Source organism: Quercus robur, chromosome 5 (genome assembly GCF_932294415.1).
Source record: "Quercus robur chromosome 5, dhQueRobu3.1, whole genome shotgun sequence".
Lineage (NCBI taxonomy): Eukaryota > Viridiplantae > Streptophyta > Magnoliopsida > Fagales > Fagaceae > Quercus > Quercus robur.
Window position 1 is genome coordinate 74,377,834 of NC_065538.1, and position 15,768 is coordinate 74,393,601.

The following is a 15,768-nucleotide window of genomic DNA, read 5'->3' on the forward strand; positions in this document are numbered from 1 at the left end:
ATACAGCCATGCTTCCCCGTGTGGGATTTTGTAGGGTTTGATTTGTTGAGTATGTATGATTAAGACTAAGCTCTCCATTTACATGTGCATACAACAAGCCATTTTGTAATGTGTACAAGTATAGAACATTGTGTCTCCAATCCATTAACAACAACGACAGCAACTAGTCTTAATCCCAAAATTTTGGGGTTGGGTATGGATCCTCAACAAATTAGTTAGGATCAGTTGTGTGTATTTTTTTTTTCCACACGCATCCAATGCATCTAGACCCCACAGCCTCGACCTCTAGCTAGAACTTAGAAGGGAGGAGGTGCCAGCTGAGCTAAAGCTCAATTGCTCTCTGACCCATGTCTATATCAGAACTTAGATCCCATAAGTCAGATTTTTTTTTTTTTGTGCCCAATTGCTCTTGGAAATACTTTAACTGGTGACAGATAAATGTTGTTTTAGGGTGAACCATTCAATTGCAAATTTTGGGTGCATAATATGGAAAAGGGCACAAGTTGAAGAACAAAAGAATAACAAAAGCATTAGCTTACCACAGTCCCATGGCACTCCCTGTTGTGGATTTTCAACACTATTCTTTGTTTCTCCAGTGTACATACATTGTAATATATATTGTATCCAATGGTGCAGAAAATAAAATAACAAAGTTGATGCAAAACTTGGAATTACAGCGTGTTACGCTGTAGCAACATAATAATCAAATGCCTTCAGTGAGAGATAATGGTAAAATATCTGAGTAAAGCAGGGCTCTAGCACCTGCTACATGGACGTGAATGAAATCAAGTTGTGTATTTAGTTACCTGCTATGATGTGTTATCTTGGTCTCTCTTCCTCCAAAAACAAAGGGAGAAGGATGTGGTCACAGGTTCAGTCCTGTACAGGTCCATCATGAGAAGCTGGAACTTCTCTTTACCTTTTCTTTTTAACATGTGCTGGATTTTATTGCCTACACTGATCCCCTCTATGCAACTACACAGTATAATGGGTGTGTCTGGAAGGGAGGGAGGTTGAAGCTTGAGAAGGCTAAAGAACATTATCTTGCCCGTTTGAAACAAGAGTGGGCAGAACAAGCTGAACTTGCAAGTAAGGCACCTGATAACGGTTTTGATGCGAATGAAGACATAGCCTCTTCTAACAAGCCTAAGAAAGACCTTAATTTAGAAACAAAGCAACTTCGGATTTACTTTCCCAGCTTAAGAAAGGTGAATATGGGTCTGATATGTATGTTTTGATTTTCATTTGCACAAGTTGATGTGTCTCATTTTCTCTTAGCGTGTATACAATTTTATGTGTCTATATATTGTCAATTCTCATTTGCACTCAACATCACTGCATCAAAACAACTGGGATCAAGCATTTGAATGCACTGTTGCTTGAAACTGTGCCTTTGCGTGGTTATGTATGAATCTGTTGTGCAGGTGAAAGTATTGCCATTAAGTGGAAGTGGCAAACACAAATACAGTTTCCGAAATGTTGAGGTTCCTCCTCTCCCAATTCATTTCTGTGATTGTGAAGAGCATTCTATTGATCCTCACCCTGCAAAAGAAAAACAAACTAATGATCTAGAAGCACAAAGTGGGGGCATGAATGAGGAAGAGATTAACATAATGAATTCAGTGATGAACAAGCTCTTTGAAAGGGAAAAAGTATCGGATGCTGCACATAGTGGAAATGGACAGGCCAAGGAAAGAGATAATTCTGCCAAATTGATTTCTGGCTTGCAATTTGATGAGACTGAAGCAGACTCTGAATCGGATGAAGATAATCTCATAATTAATGTGGTGAAAAGGAAAAACAATAGAATAGATTTGTTAGGTGTCCAGGAAAAGGAGCAAATTTCTGAAAATCAGGTAGATTTTTAAGGTTCAATTTGTAGAGTATAATTGTTTTTTCCGTTTTACTTATACTGATGATCCCTATACTTTCTGCCTTTCTGGCCTAAATTTCTCTATCTGTATTGGACTCCCAGGACTTCAGTGGCAAGCGAACTTCCAAGGATGGGCAAAATCAGAATGCGCTCAAAGAGCAGAAAAGGAATACTGTACCTCCTAACAAGAAGAGGAAATCACTCAATCAAGAAAGTGATGAAAATGGATCTCTCTCTGCTATCACTAGAGGCAAGGGGAAGTTAAAAACCCATTCAGATGAATCAGCTGTATTGGGAGCTCAACTGGCTGAACCAGAATCTGGTATCCAACAATCAGCTCCTGTTGTTTCTTGGTCTCAGAAGTCTTCATGGAGAGCTCTTGTTGGTGATAAGAGCAACACTTCATTCAGCGTCTCACATATCTTGCCAGGCATTGACTCTAGCAAGGAACAGCAACCAAAATTTGATGGTTCATCTGTGCCTGACTCCACTGTCAGCAAAAATGACAACTTAGTAAGGCATGGAGATCACTTGGAAAGTCATTCAAGTGAAACAATTAAAGAGGTCACAGAAACTCAGCCTGCCAAACCTAGTGCAGCTTCAACTAATTCTGGCAAGAGGTGCTGCTTGGCTCCAGAAATCCTCTTGGACACAATTGATTAGTGAGAATAACAATAGTTCATTTAGCCTTGAACAACTTTTGCCTGGTATTTCTTATGAAAAGCAAGTGCAAGCAAAGCCCAATAGTGTGGACATTGTTGATTCCACCAATGGTGAGCACAGTGATTTAAGGAAAGATGATAATAGTGAATTGCCTGGAAATGGATCTACTATTTTGGTAACTGGAAAGGATGTTAGGAGTACTCCACAGAGACATCAGCAGACTGTTGTGGGTAATAATGAGGCCCCTGCTACAATATTTGAGAGAAAACATGATTCAGCACCAAAGCTAACATCTACTAGAAATGTTATAATTGGTGAAACTTGTTCTTTTATGAGAAGTGCTGCTTCTCTGAAAGAGTGGTCAAAAGCTAAGGCTGCTTTAAGTGGATCACTCAAGAGAAAAAGTGGTGAGAAATAGATGCTTTCAGTGTGTTTGGAGTTAGGTTTTAAGTATAAGGTGTTTGACATTGCCATCAAATTTAAGAGCACTGTCCTAACTTTTGCTTAATTTTGGGGTTTTACTCTGGATCAGGCCTCTTTGTATGTACTTTTGTTTCATTTTCTATCTGTTTTGTTATGGTGCAGAAAGGAAGTATATTTACTATATTATGTTCTGAGTGTTCACGTGATGTTACTTAAAGGAGACAGCTGAGAAGCATTTCAAGGAATTCTCTCTTTCTTGTACTTGTAATTTTCTTGTTATCATTAGGGGTGAAAAATTTAAAAAGAGAAGTATTCTATTGTTCTATAAAGAGAGCAGCCTTTTACAGAGCAGTCAATCAATTTTACAACTTTCACTTACATAAATCGATTGAGAATCTCAATTGAAGGAGATAAATTTCATACATTCTTTTTTCCTTCTCATCTCTGCTCATCTGAATAACTTTTTAATTTTTTTTTTTGATAAAAATTTTGGTACAACTTGTGCATAATATATATACATGAAAAGGCCCTCCAACCCTACTGGTTGAAGTGGTTAACTTTTATTTTTCTGTACTACTATCAACTATGGTGTTGATGAAGCCTTTTTGGGGCTTTTTATTCTCGAGGCTGCTTTTGACCACTTAACTGTTCAGATTCAATAGAATCGGAGTCAGAGGGTTTATGCTTTGACAGTGAAGACGAAGAACTGTCGGTTTTAGACTCTACTTGTCTTGGTGGGGAGGCACGGGCAGGAATTAAGGGAGCCCCAACTTTCTCTTGCTCATCCTTGGGCCTCTTGTGTTAATAATTAGTCTGCAATAACTTCAAATTACTCATAATGTTATGATTTGCAATGCAGGAGTTTCATTAAATCAGTCATCCAAGGTTTTCTACCTGGGATTGCATTGAAGTTATTCCTCATCTTTCTGCCAGCTATATTGATGATCATGTCTAAATTTGAAGGATTTAATTCTCTATCATCTCTAGAGAGGAGATCGACCTCTAGATATTATCTTTTCAACTTTGTAAATGTATTCCTAGGGAGCATAATTGCTGGAAGTGCATTTGAACAGCTAAATTCATTTATTCACCAATCAGCAAACGAGTATGTTATTCTCAAATGTGTGCCATTCCCTTAATTGCTCAGTGTCTCTTTTTCTTGGCAATGCAAATAGATTTGTATGTGGGTGCATGTGTATGCTAGTGCTCTGTATATTGTATATGCATGCTTGAGTATTTGAGTATTAAATGATATGTTAACTTGTAACTTTCTAGGAAACTTTTGTGGCTCTATGAAGTCTGTAGATATCTATCAAAATTGATCCCTTCTGCACAAAATAGGCATTTTACATGTAAGTCTGTAAGCTTTTAAATAAAAAATCTGTAGAACCACAGAGGCTGAAGATGATATCTGATAAATAGTTACTAGCAGAATCATATAATAGAGTCCCAGTTGGCATTTAATGGTGAATGCTGTATTAAATGGTAGAGAATAATGTCATTAGGCATGGATTAGGATATCCCGTAGCCACATGATGAGTATCTTGGTGGGTATTATTTTGCTTCTTCTTTTAGTCAACGAGGACAAGACTTTCCACTGTTTTTGTTTCTCTTCGGCAATTTGTAACATATATTGCATGTTCAGTTTTTTTTTTTTTTTTTTTTTACAAATGTTAAAATTTTGGAAATGTTTAACTATATAATTACATAATCTACAACCATCTATCAAGTATTGACCATTGATTATCTATCAAACTTACATAATTTAGGTTAAATAGACTAGTTCATGCCTTCTAATTTTTGTGCAATTTAAGTTTTTATCTTAGAATTAGATTTTATAAAATTAGTATATTTGTTTTCATTTTGGGCAGGATTCCTAAAACAATAGGCGTGGCAATTCCAATGAGAGCAACTTTCTTCATAACTTATATTATGGTTGATGGATGGGCTGGTATAGCTGGGGAAATTCTAATGTTGAAACCTCTTATAGTGTATCACTTGAAGAATTTCTTTTTGGTGAAGACAGAAAAGGATAGGGAGGAGGCAATGGATCCAGGAAGTCTTGGTTTCAATACAGGAGAACCCCGTATACAATTCTATTTACTACTGGGCCTTGTGTATGCTACAGTGACACCTATTATACTTCCTTTCATAATCATTTTCTTCGGCCTGGCTTATGTTGTATTCCGTCATCAGGTACAGTGGTATTTTTCATTATAAAATTTTATGTATAAAGGACAATATAGGGTTTAAGTACACATGCTTATGATTATGGCAGTATCAATCCAATGCATCAAATTGTTGGAAGGCTTTTTAAGAAAAATTGCTAGGGAGGTGTACATTCAGTGCTTGCTGCCCATTTGTGTAGAACACTAGTTAAATGTGTAATACTTGTGCCTTTTTAGGTTGAAACAAGTAGAACACAAAACCTTTTTTTTTAACCCAAAATTTGGGACTAAGGCTTTGTTTATTGTTATTATTGTAGTAGAAGTTACTCATTTAACTAGCTAAACTTAAACCTATGGAGAGCAACCAAAGTTTGTATCCAAGGGAAATTTTTCTATAGAAGAGTTTGTGACTGAGAAAAAAAGAAAAATAATAGAAACAAATTGTATTTTTAACCTTGTATATTTTTTTTTCATATTTCTTTTTTCTTTTTCCCTCTTGCCAACAATGAACCAGCTTCACCTAATTTTAACGGTATATTCCTTTATGTCTTAACCATAAAAGGCATACATATTGACTCATCTTCTCAACATCTTTTACCTATAGCACATATGGTGTGTGCTTATAGATAAAAATATTGCAGATGACAATATCTGACATATGCATTCCTGGTTATGAGAATTAGGTTTTCTCTTGAAATTCAGTTCTTCCTAGATGTGTTTTTTTTTCTTTAATTACTTTCCTTCATGAAAAATTTATTTTGTTTGTTAGATCTCTGTACAACCTACTCAACGGGTTTGCTTATGTGTGTGTGTGTGTGGGTATTCAGTATTTAGCATAGCAATTTATAATGTTAGTAAGATACCTTTCTTTCTGCCATATTTTACATCTTACTTTTGAAAATGCAGATCATAAATGTTTATAACCAAGAGTATGAGAGTGCTGCGGCATTTTGGCCTGATGTCCATGGGCGTGTTATAAGTGAGTTGGTCATTTCACAAGTGCTTCTAATGGGATTGATGAGCACAAAAAAAGCTGCCCAGTCAACCCCATTTCTCATTGCACTTCCAATTCTAACCATATGGTTCAATAGGTTCTGCAAAGGCCGATATGAAGCAGCATTTGTTATATATCCACTACAGGTTTGTTGAACTTACAAGTTGCAAAGTCGGTGTTGTATTATTATTTAAAATTATTGCATGCATTCTGACAGAAAGTCCTTGGCATGCATGTCTTCATTGTGGTGATTTACATTCTTCTTTCCCCAATATATGATAGTTATGTCTATAATTCCTGTAACTACTTAATACAACTGTGGATTAAGTCTTATACTCAGAAAGATATGGTGAGTGTCATGCTTTGGTCTTTGATATGGAAGATGCCTATGTCTGTGTGAATGCATCTGTTAGTGGATGTTTTTTTGTGTATCATCTTAGTCATATGTGACTATTACTAATTAAATTTATTTGGTATTGTTTTAGTTAAACGTGTGATCTTATATGATTGAGGTGTACTTTGGGTTGAAGCTGAATATGTTTTAAGCTATGGAGCAATAATCTAGTATTGAATTTGTGGAACCTTATAGAGGCAGCCCTCGTTGCTGCTAAATCTGATTCCACTGTGTCATGAATCTTTACTCTTTTCTCTAAGGAATTATACATCTTCACTCAACAACGTAATGCTCAAATTCTCTTGGGTAGATTAGATATGTTATGACCTAGATTCTGAAGATCTCTGATTTTTTGTGTAGCATAGACCATGAGTATGCTTAATCATGAAAAGAAATTCTTATAAACATGGCTCTCATCTGGTGCGGAGCTTTAAATGCATAAAGCTGTCTTGTGGGAGTGAGCATTGAGGCATAAACCCACTTTCTGGAAGCTTTGAGTCTGATATTCAATATGTATTAGTATGATTAATCCATGTTTCATGTCAAGAGTTTATTGATTAGAACCATGTTCTCTAGGCTTATACATCACAACCTTAACAAAACATGATCATATCCTGGTTCTAGCTTTAGATGGACTTAGAGATTTAGTGGCTGTTTCTATTAGCCAGGGGAAATATGTGTCAGAGCAAAAATTGAACTTTGTATCAGTCTACATTTTTTTATAAGATTTATAAAATAGAGAAATGGGTATAGAACCTGAGACCTCTACCCCCATTAAGGCTTTGTATCAGTCTACATTATCTAGAATACTAGTTTGGCAATGGGCTTGAGTCTGTTAGTATTTATTGTATTAGTATGAGAATGCGTTGTGAAATACTGCAATGACCATATTTCTTGTTTTTGAGTGATATTTCTTGTTCCAAACCCCCCCCCCCCCCCCTTTTTATAGTTCTTGAATAATATATAATCATCATCTATGTTTTATATTGGCCATTACTGTTCCTTGATTCTTTGTACTCATTTCAGGTTTCCTTTTACACTATCTTTTACTTAACCAAAAAAAAAGAAGTGATATTGGTCATTATTGTCAATCAGAAAGCAAATTTTCAGTTCTATTTATTTCTCCTCACACTTGATTTCAGCTCTCATTAATCTATCTCTCACATTTAGGGATTTCACATCATTTTAATCATTATTTCATGCTGTGCGTTTAGGAAGCAATGATGAAAGATACTTTAGAACGGCCAAAGGAACCAAACCTGAACTTGAAAGGCTATCTTCAAAATGCATATGTACATCCAGTTTTTAAAGCTAGTGAAGACGAAGAAGATGATGAAATTAATGATGACAGATGGGAGAATGAGAGTGTGATTGTGATTGTGCCCACAAAACGCCAGTCCCGAAGGAATACACCAGCTCCCAGCAAAATTAGTGGTGCATCTTCTCCCCCCCCCCCCCCCCCCCCACAATCTCTGCCTGAGGCTGTTCAAGAGCTTCCACAACCCTAATGGTTCTTTTGGATTGAGGGAGAGTAGAGTAGATTTAGCACAAAATTAGCTTATTTTTAGCCAACTCTACTCTACTCCCCTCCACTCCCCCTCCTTCCCCCCTCCATCCAAACAAGCCATAAATTAGGCTGGAAACTTGGCTTCTTACTGTTCGTTTCACCTTCACAGAACTGTACTAATGGGCAGGCTGGCACTGTAAATTAAAGAACAAGAATAGCGTATACAAACACAGAGAGACAGGAGGTCAGGACAACCTTTAAGAACTCCAGCAAGAAAGCAAGTTCTCGTTGCAAGGTGTGCATGAAATGACTAGAGTGCAGGCTGGTAAAATGTAGAAATTTTTTGTGTATTATTCCTAAACCGGCCTGTTAATTGTTGGATCCTCCACTTGATAATTCTATTGTGAATCCCTGTATTTTTATAGGCCTAAGTTAAACTTCATGTGGGAATTTTATGACAAAACATTTTTGTGTAAATAGAGTGAATCATCCGAATGAGAGATACAGTTTCATCTTCCAAGCTACATAACTGTCAATGCTCCTTATCCAACAACTCTTACATGCGTCTTGGACCTCCTTTTATATATATATATATATATATATATATATATGTGTGTGTGTGTGTGTATTATGTTCTGTTATTTTATGGTTAGTTGTATTGATGTATTGAAGAAGCCAAACTTGAGTCATTTGCTTCTATGTTGACGAAGTTCTTGTCAAAAACACTTGGGCTCTATCCAAGTGGTCTCAAAATCAAAGGACGCGTTCTTATGTTATTAGGTATGTATAGAGCTAGAATAAAAATGAGTGTTAAGTTGGATTGAGCTGAAAATGTAACCACTTAAACAACAGCTTTTAAATCATCCCTAAAAGAAAAAAGGAAAGCTAACATTTGCACCACAATTTAATTTAAAAACGAAAAAGACTGGTACAAATTTTCACTCTCAATTCACTAAAAATAGCATTATATACATCTTCATAGAAAGAATTAAATACTAAATTCTAAATACACAATAAGCATCGCTTTTTATTTTTCTCACAACATGAAATTAAAATATTCATCTACCTGTAGGTATTTCAAATGATAATCATTTTGCGTTTAATGTTTAATATACGGAGGTTGAAGGTATGTTCTTTGAAAACAAAAAAGAAAAAAACAGAAGAGAAAAGAATGCCATCTTTATCTTTATCTCTGGATTTCGGGAGTTTGTTTTTATCATGTAAAAACTTGTTATCATGTAGAGACATCCGTATATTAACAAAAATCCCTTTGTTTTTTTTTTTTTTTTTTTTTTTTTTTTTTTTTTTGCCTTTCTAAGTGGCTGAAGATGTGGGATCAAGATAACATTATAGAACCCAAGAGGAATTGAGAAACCAATTAAAGGAATGGCTATTAGCATCAACCAAAATCTTATCTTTCAAACAAAAATTTTCATAAAAGAACAAAAGAATCATGTATTAAAATATTAATAAGAATAATTCAATCAAAAGATGAAATGCAAAGAACAATTCAGTAAAAAACGGGCATATAAAAAAATACCTATAATCTGAAACACAACACATAAATACCTATATTGTGTATTCTCAAAAAAAAAAAAAAAAAAAATACCTATATTGTGATTAAAGTATGAGATATATGCATATACATCACAACAAATACACATTTTACATTGAGAGTTTACCTTGCACATTGGGTTTTCAATTGTAGCATCATGTGAAAGAGGCCAAATAACTTTCTCAAATAGAGTAGACTTAGATGGAGTTGATTAGACAATATAACGAAAAAAATTATTTTTTTAGGTCATTTGTAATGTATTATTATTTTTTTAGTTTAACCAATTTGAATGTGTATGTTTTAAATGTTGGGCTATGTGAAGCCTAGTTGTTTTTAATCCGGATTATGACCCAATCCAATATAAAAGTGTTATGGTTTTTAATGGGAGATTTTATGAGGCTTAGTCCATGAAGTGGAAACTTGAGGGGAAATTTTTTGGTCCATTTTTAGCCCATTGCGAATCCTTTGTATATGATATAAAATACAGTTGTTTTAGATTAGGATTTTGTGTGTTGTGTTGAAAGAGAAAAATTTTACTGCCACATCTTATATTTTTTCTTAAAAATAGTAAAATCACTGCAATTCTGTGGACGTAAGCAAATTGCTGAATCACATAAATATAATTCTGTGTGATTGTTTTCTTTGAAACATTTTTTTCTCTATTTTTGCATCTCATAGATTTGGAAATTCCATAAATATTCCCTATAATAAACTCATGCTACTTTGATTTATTTAGTCAGATTACATAAGTGATGAATAAATTAGTCTATATTCAAAATTTATAATTAATATATAACTTTTTACAAATGTATTAGTTAGGGTGGCATGTGCAAGGTACGTGTTACCTCTTAAGCAGTGGCGGACCATCATTATGTCCGAGGGGGGTCTTGGCCCCCCCTAAAATTTTTCATAAAAATTAAGGAATATTTTTTGGAATTATCCTAAATAATTTGAAAACTTTTAAAAGAACTTTATCATTTTAGCCCCCTATACCCCCCAATAGTATACACATATATTTAAGAAAGTCTAAAAATAAACATAACTTTCATTTAAATAAAAGAATAATGCTAGAAATATAAACTATTTTATAAAAAATATTAAAAACGGCTGATGTAATGGGTGATTATTGGTAAGTGAAAAAGTTGTATTAATGGTTGGCCTAGATAAAAAACCAATAAGAGGTTAGTTACATCAAAATTTTGTAAAAATATTTTAAAATAAAATACAATCCATAAATATATATGTCAAAAAATTACAACAATTAAACATTTAGCATCTTTAGAATGAACACGTAAGTATTTTAACAATTACCTCAACAAATAAAAGGAAAAAAAATTCTAATTTTCATCACAACACATCTAGAACTTACTTGTACCACAACAATAGAAAAATTGAAAGGTCAATAGTTTTTTTGAGATTTGCCGCACCAAGTCCCCACATAATTGCAGAAAATTTTGCTTATAGTGCTCTCTCTCTCTCTCTCTCTCTCTCCATTGGCATTTGCCTTCTTCTTCTTCTTCTTATTATTATTATTATTTGTTATTATATAATCAATATATTTTTTTTAGAATACTAAGTATTTTAACACACACACACGAGAAGAAGGGAGAAAGGAGAAGGTCTTAAAGAAATTGATAGTAGTGTATATCCAAAGGGACCTTAATCAATATATTATATACCGTATGACATTATAATTTATAAATGTATTTGATTAGTTTGATTAAAATATATATTATATACTACTATATTAACATGTATTTAGCACTTCAAACAAAACTTAACATGTATTTAGTTGTTGTTTATAGCACATATTGAGTTATGAAGTATTATATATTACTATTTTAGATTTCATACACAAATATATATATATATATATATATATATTATATGGCCCCCAAGATAAATTTCTAGCTCCGCCACTACAATTAAGTGAGAAATTAAGATAAAATTTATATTTGAAGAAGTATAAAACTATATACATATATAAAAAATGTATGTCATACAAAATTAATCTCATTTGTATAAGAATTTTGATAGTTAATCATGCATAAAGTTATGGTAGTTATTTAACATATGAATGTCTATTTTACTATAATAGTTTCTGTAAGGATGAGTTTTGGACCTTACACCCAAAGTATGATTGGATCTAAGTCTAATAAGCCCAATACAATGAATTTATAGAGAGTGGATTGGAAAACTAGACTCTAATGAATGGGATAACAATTAGAATGGATTTTAACAGATAATCAAAAAGAAATGGACTGGAGTTATCTAAGTAAACTTGTCCTCAACACAATTCGAGGAGATTTGTTCTAGTATATATATTGATTGAAAAATGGTTACATATATGGTTCAAGTTGCTACAGTGCTTTCTTTTACAAATTTTCAATCTCCCCCTCTCATTACTTCCTTCTTCTTTTATACTCTTTCTCCTTTCATCTCTACTCTCCACGTGCAGGCCAGATGGTTAGTCTTGATATTTGTCCTATCAGCACCTTCCTAAAACCTTTAGGTAGTAGCTGTAAAGCTGAAAGCCACTGTTCAGGTATCACCTCCACATTAATGCAGCTAGAGAGTTAGCTGCAGAGCAATTAATGCGGTGGTAGCAGCTTTCTCCTTAGATATTTTAGGACTCTCCTCTGTACTTTGTTTTTGCAATGCTTATCCATGCCAGCAAAACTTTCTAGAACATCCCCCTGGACGGCAGACCACCTATTCGGACCTTGGCTTTGGTTAGCCGAGGTGACATTTATCCTCGGCCTACCCTCTTGTGCCATTATGACCAAAACTGACCTCGTCACCTACTAACACAGACTCTCTTGATAATGTTTTCTCCTTCTCGGACGATCTCTAATCCTCGGCTTGGGCTTTAGGCCCAATACATACATGGATATTGAGCTCCTGGGCCTAATACATCTACAATTTCTTAATACTTATTTGCTAAAGGTAATATTCACTCATTAAAAACTTCTAAGAATGATAACGAATATCATTATCTTCTAATAATAAGCAACTGATTTTTGCTACGACATTGTCACATATTTAAATTTTCATCATGAATGATATCATATGCTACAATTGAAGCTCTTCATCAAATACCTTCAACCATACATAATGAAAATTTTGTCATTCATACTTTCTTCTTTACCATTCTACATGAGTCTAGGTGCAATATTCAGCTTACTTTTTAATGAACACACATTTTAGGCAAAAAAAGAAAAAAAAAAAAAAAGAAAAGAATAAAAGGCATGTGTCTTCGAATTTTCCATTAGATAAATTATAAGTTTCAAAGGATTAAATTAAGAAAATCAATATTCTCTAGGTAATAAATAAAATGCTATATATCACAATTTCAACTTTCTAGGTATTATTTCTGTGGGGGCTATGGCCTAAAGTAACGAGTTGGGCCTTGGGCCCATTCGAGGACGCCAGCCTGTCCGAGGAGGCAATGTGGCTTAGGCGATCCACATTAAGCCTTATCACGGGAAACAAAGAAAAAAGGTCCGAGGAGGAATTCCTTCTCGGACACTGAAAATCCAGAGCGGAGGTATGTCCAAGCCACTGAAGCGCATCCCCTAAATGCATGAAAAGGAAGAAAACACAAAATATCTAAGCAAAAGTTGCCACCACCACATTAAATGCATTATAGCTATTTTCCTAGCCGCATTAATGTGGAGAAGGCCCCTGAACAGTGTTATCTTGGCTACCACAACTCACAAAGGATTGAAAAAGGTGTCTGATGAGATAGGTGCTCCAGTGGAGGCTTGAATGATCAACAAGTGTAAAACCCAGATGATAAAGAAGAATCTATATAACGTATGGAAGCCCCCATAAGGAGGGGACAGAAAAAAGGAGGAGAGAATATTGTAGCATGCAAAAGAATCCTAAAGTAGTGATCTATATTCATAATGAAATTCTGTGTCTCCTTGGATCGGAAATAATTTCATCATAACAGCTTTTGTTATTGTCTGTGTGTTATTTAATCTCATGTTAGTCTCTACTTAACTTATCCAAATTTAGTTCTTTGACCCATACTCTACAAATTTCATTGCATTGGGCTTTTTGAACCAGGATTTCATACAGTGTAGGCTTAGGTTCCAAATTTTGCCCTTACAATTACCATCTAGAACTCAAAATATGTGAAGAAATTTTTTTGGATGTTAAAATTTAGTGTGAGTATTTTAGATACTACACAATGGAATATTTTAAAAATCATAAGTTTACATTAGGGTTTATCTTAGAGAATAACAGTATGACATATTTGCTATTTTCCAAAATATTAATGGAAAAATTTCTTACTTTTAAAGTTTAAAGAGAAATTGTGAACTACTCCATATATAAAGGATGAAAAGTATTTTTATCCTAAGTTTTTTATTTTTTTTGGTGTAAAATTGTGCTTTTACTCAAATTTTGTATAAAGATAAAAATACAAAAATTCAACCCAAGAAAAATGGATGTGAAATAGTGAATTTTGGCTTAACAAAGTTGACTAAACCAAAAACAATTTCTAGAAACACAATAGCATGGTATAACATTTTCATAATAATAATACATTTATAATTTTGATATATTTTATTTTGATTTGTAAAGAATTGACACTTCAGCAATTGTGAATATATTATGACGACAACAAGATTTCTTAACGTTTTTCACAAAAGAAATGCTATTTCTACAACATTTTTACAACAAATCATAAGTAGTAGGTTGTTACAAGTTGTTATTTATTTATTTATTTTTTGATAGGTTACAAGTTGTTATTGATTGGCAAAAAAGTAATTTCATTGGTAAGTTTGAATTAGAACAGTAACAATTTACCACTTATGATTTGTTATGAAAGTGTTGTGAGAAATGTTGTAGATGTAGTATTTCTTTTTTTACAATACTTTCATTTTTAGTTATGGTTGGTTCTAATATGATATTTTATTTTGACTTATAAAGAATTAACACCTTAACAATTGTGAAAATATTGTGACAATGTGTAGTTTTAATATATTATTATTTTATATATAAAGGGTTGAGCCAGTTGACCGGTTAATATTACCAAAAAAATATAAAGAAGGCCAGTGAACACTAAGAGCTTGTTTGTTAACAACATTACACGTATTTTTACACACTTTTTCACCCGTACGTATTTCCAAAAAATACAAATAACGTTACTAGAAATTTTTTACCAAACGAGCCTTAAATATTACCAATTCAACAAACCAAAAAAGCATTGTTGCTACTGTAGATCTGCGCCTTCATGTTTTTTATATATAGATATCTATAATTTCTTATGAATTTTATTAAGTGTTATGTATGTTAGAAAAATAAAAAATCGATTCATATTTTGACAATTATGTTCGTAAAAGAGAAGTGAATTTTTTTTTTTTTATAGATAAGAAAAGTGAATTTATAGTAACTAAATAACTTTTTTTTTTTTGAAAATCTAGTAAATAATTATAAATAGGAGGACATTTGATTTTATCATGATAGTAATTTAAAGATATGATATTTAGTTTTATGTCAAAGTAACCGACTGATGTCTTGATATGATAATAAGGATCTATCAACCATCAAAAAGTTTCTAAAAAAATAATAATGTCAAAGTCAATTTTTTAAAAATTTGTTTTTTTCTTTTTAACATTTTTATGTCATCAGCTGCGTTTAGCTTGATGAGAACAAAACGCATGGGGATACTAAAACAAATACGGTAGATAATTTTTTTTTAAGGTACTGTAGATAACTATTAAGTGGAAAACCAGGGGCGCCCACAAAACAAAATACACTAATGCTTATTATTATTTATTTAAGGCAAAGGTCACACGCATTTTAAGGAAAATTTTTAATAATATAATTCTTATACTACAATATTTGCAGTTTTGCACCGCCAAATCCTATCATTATTTTTTGAATAAATGTAATCACGCACATGACACAACTTGTTTCAAATCTTTTTTTTTTTAAATTTGTTAATTGGGCAGATCTTGAGAGATAAAAGATTGAAAAAAAAAAAAAACCATTTTCGTATTATCAAATTAATGTAAAAGTGATTTTTTTTTGCATATGTCAAGTGTCAACTAATCATTAAATCACCTTTAATGGTTTTTTTTTTTATTTATGGCAAAAGTCACACACCCATTTTAAGGTAGATTCTTACCGTATTTGCACCTAAAAATTTAATTATATCAATATTTTATGATACTGACTCT

The 15,768-nt window shown here is 33.1% G+C and overlaps 2 protein-coding genes across 4 annotated transcripts in view; both read left to right on the forward strand.

Moving 5' to 3' along the window:
• The window catches only part of LOC126727042 (calcium permeable stress-gated cation channel 1), a 37,038-nt gene extending 28,496 nt beyond the window's left edge, over nt 1-8,542 (forward strand). Inside the window, exons 11-12 of one of the 3 annotated variants that reach the window (XM_050432502.1) lie at nt 6,034-6,267; nt 7,730-8,252. In XM_050432502.1, coding sequence (XP_050288459.1) covers nt 6,034-6,267; nt 7,730-8,023 — 528 coding nt within the window. In that variant the 3' untranslated portion in view covers nt 8,024-8,252. Of the gene's footprint in view, nt 1-6,033; nt 6,268-7,729; nt 8,253-8,274 lie in introns of those variants that run through there. The other 2 variants (XR_007656127.1, XM_050432501.1) reach the window with 2 other exon arrangements.
• On the forward strand, nt 558-3,288 carry LOC126727044 (protein REPRESSOR OF SILENCING 3-like). Its single transcript, XM_050432505.1, has 3 exons — nt 558-1,208; nt 1,425-1,856; nt 1,976-3,288. The coding sequence occupies exons 2-3, from the start codon at nt 1,590-1,592 to the stop codon at nt 2,534-2,536; spliced, it is 828 nt and encodes a 275-aa protein (XP_050288462.1). The 5' UTR covers nt 558-1,208; nt 1,425-1,589; the 3' UTR covers nt 2,537-3,288.
• Nucleotides 8,543-15,768: the final 7,226 nt, after the last annotated feature.

Coding starts and splice junctions, on each gene's coding strand:
- LOC126727044 (XM_050432505.1), top strand. CDS start 1,590: ATGAATGAGGAAGAGATTAACATAATGAATTCAGTGATGAACAAGCTC. Junction 1,857..1,975: donor AGCAAATTTCTGAAAATCAG/GTAGATTTTTAA, acceptor TTGGACTCCCAG/GACTTCAGTGGCAAGCGAAC.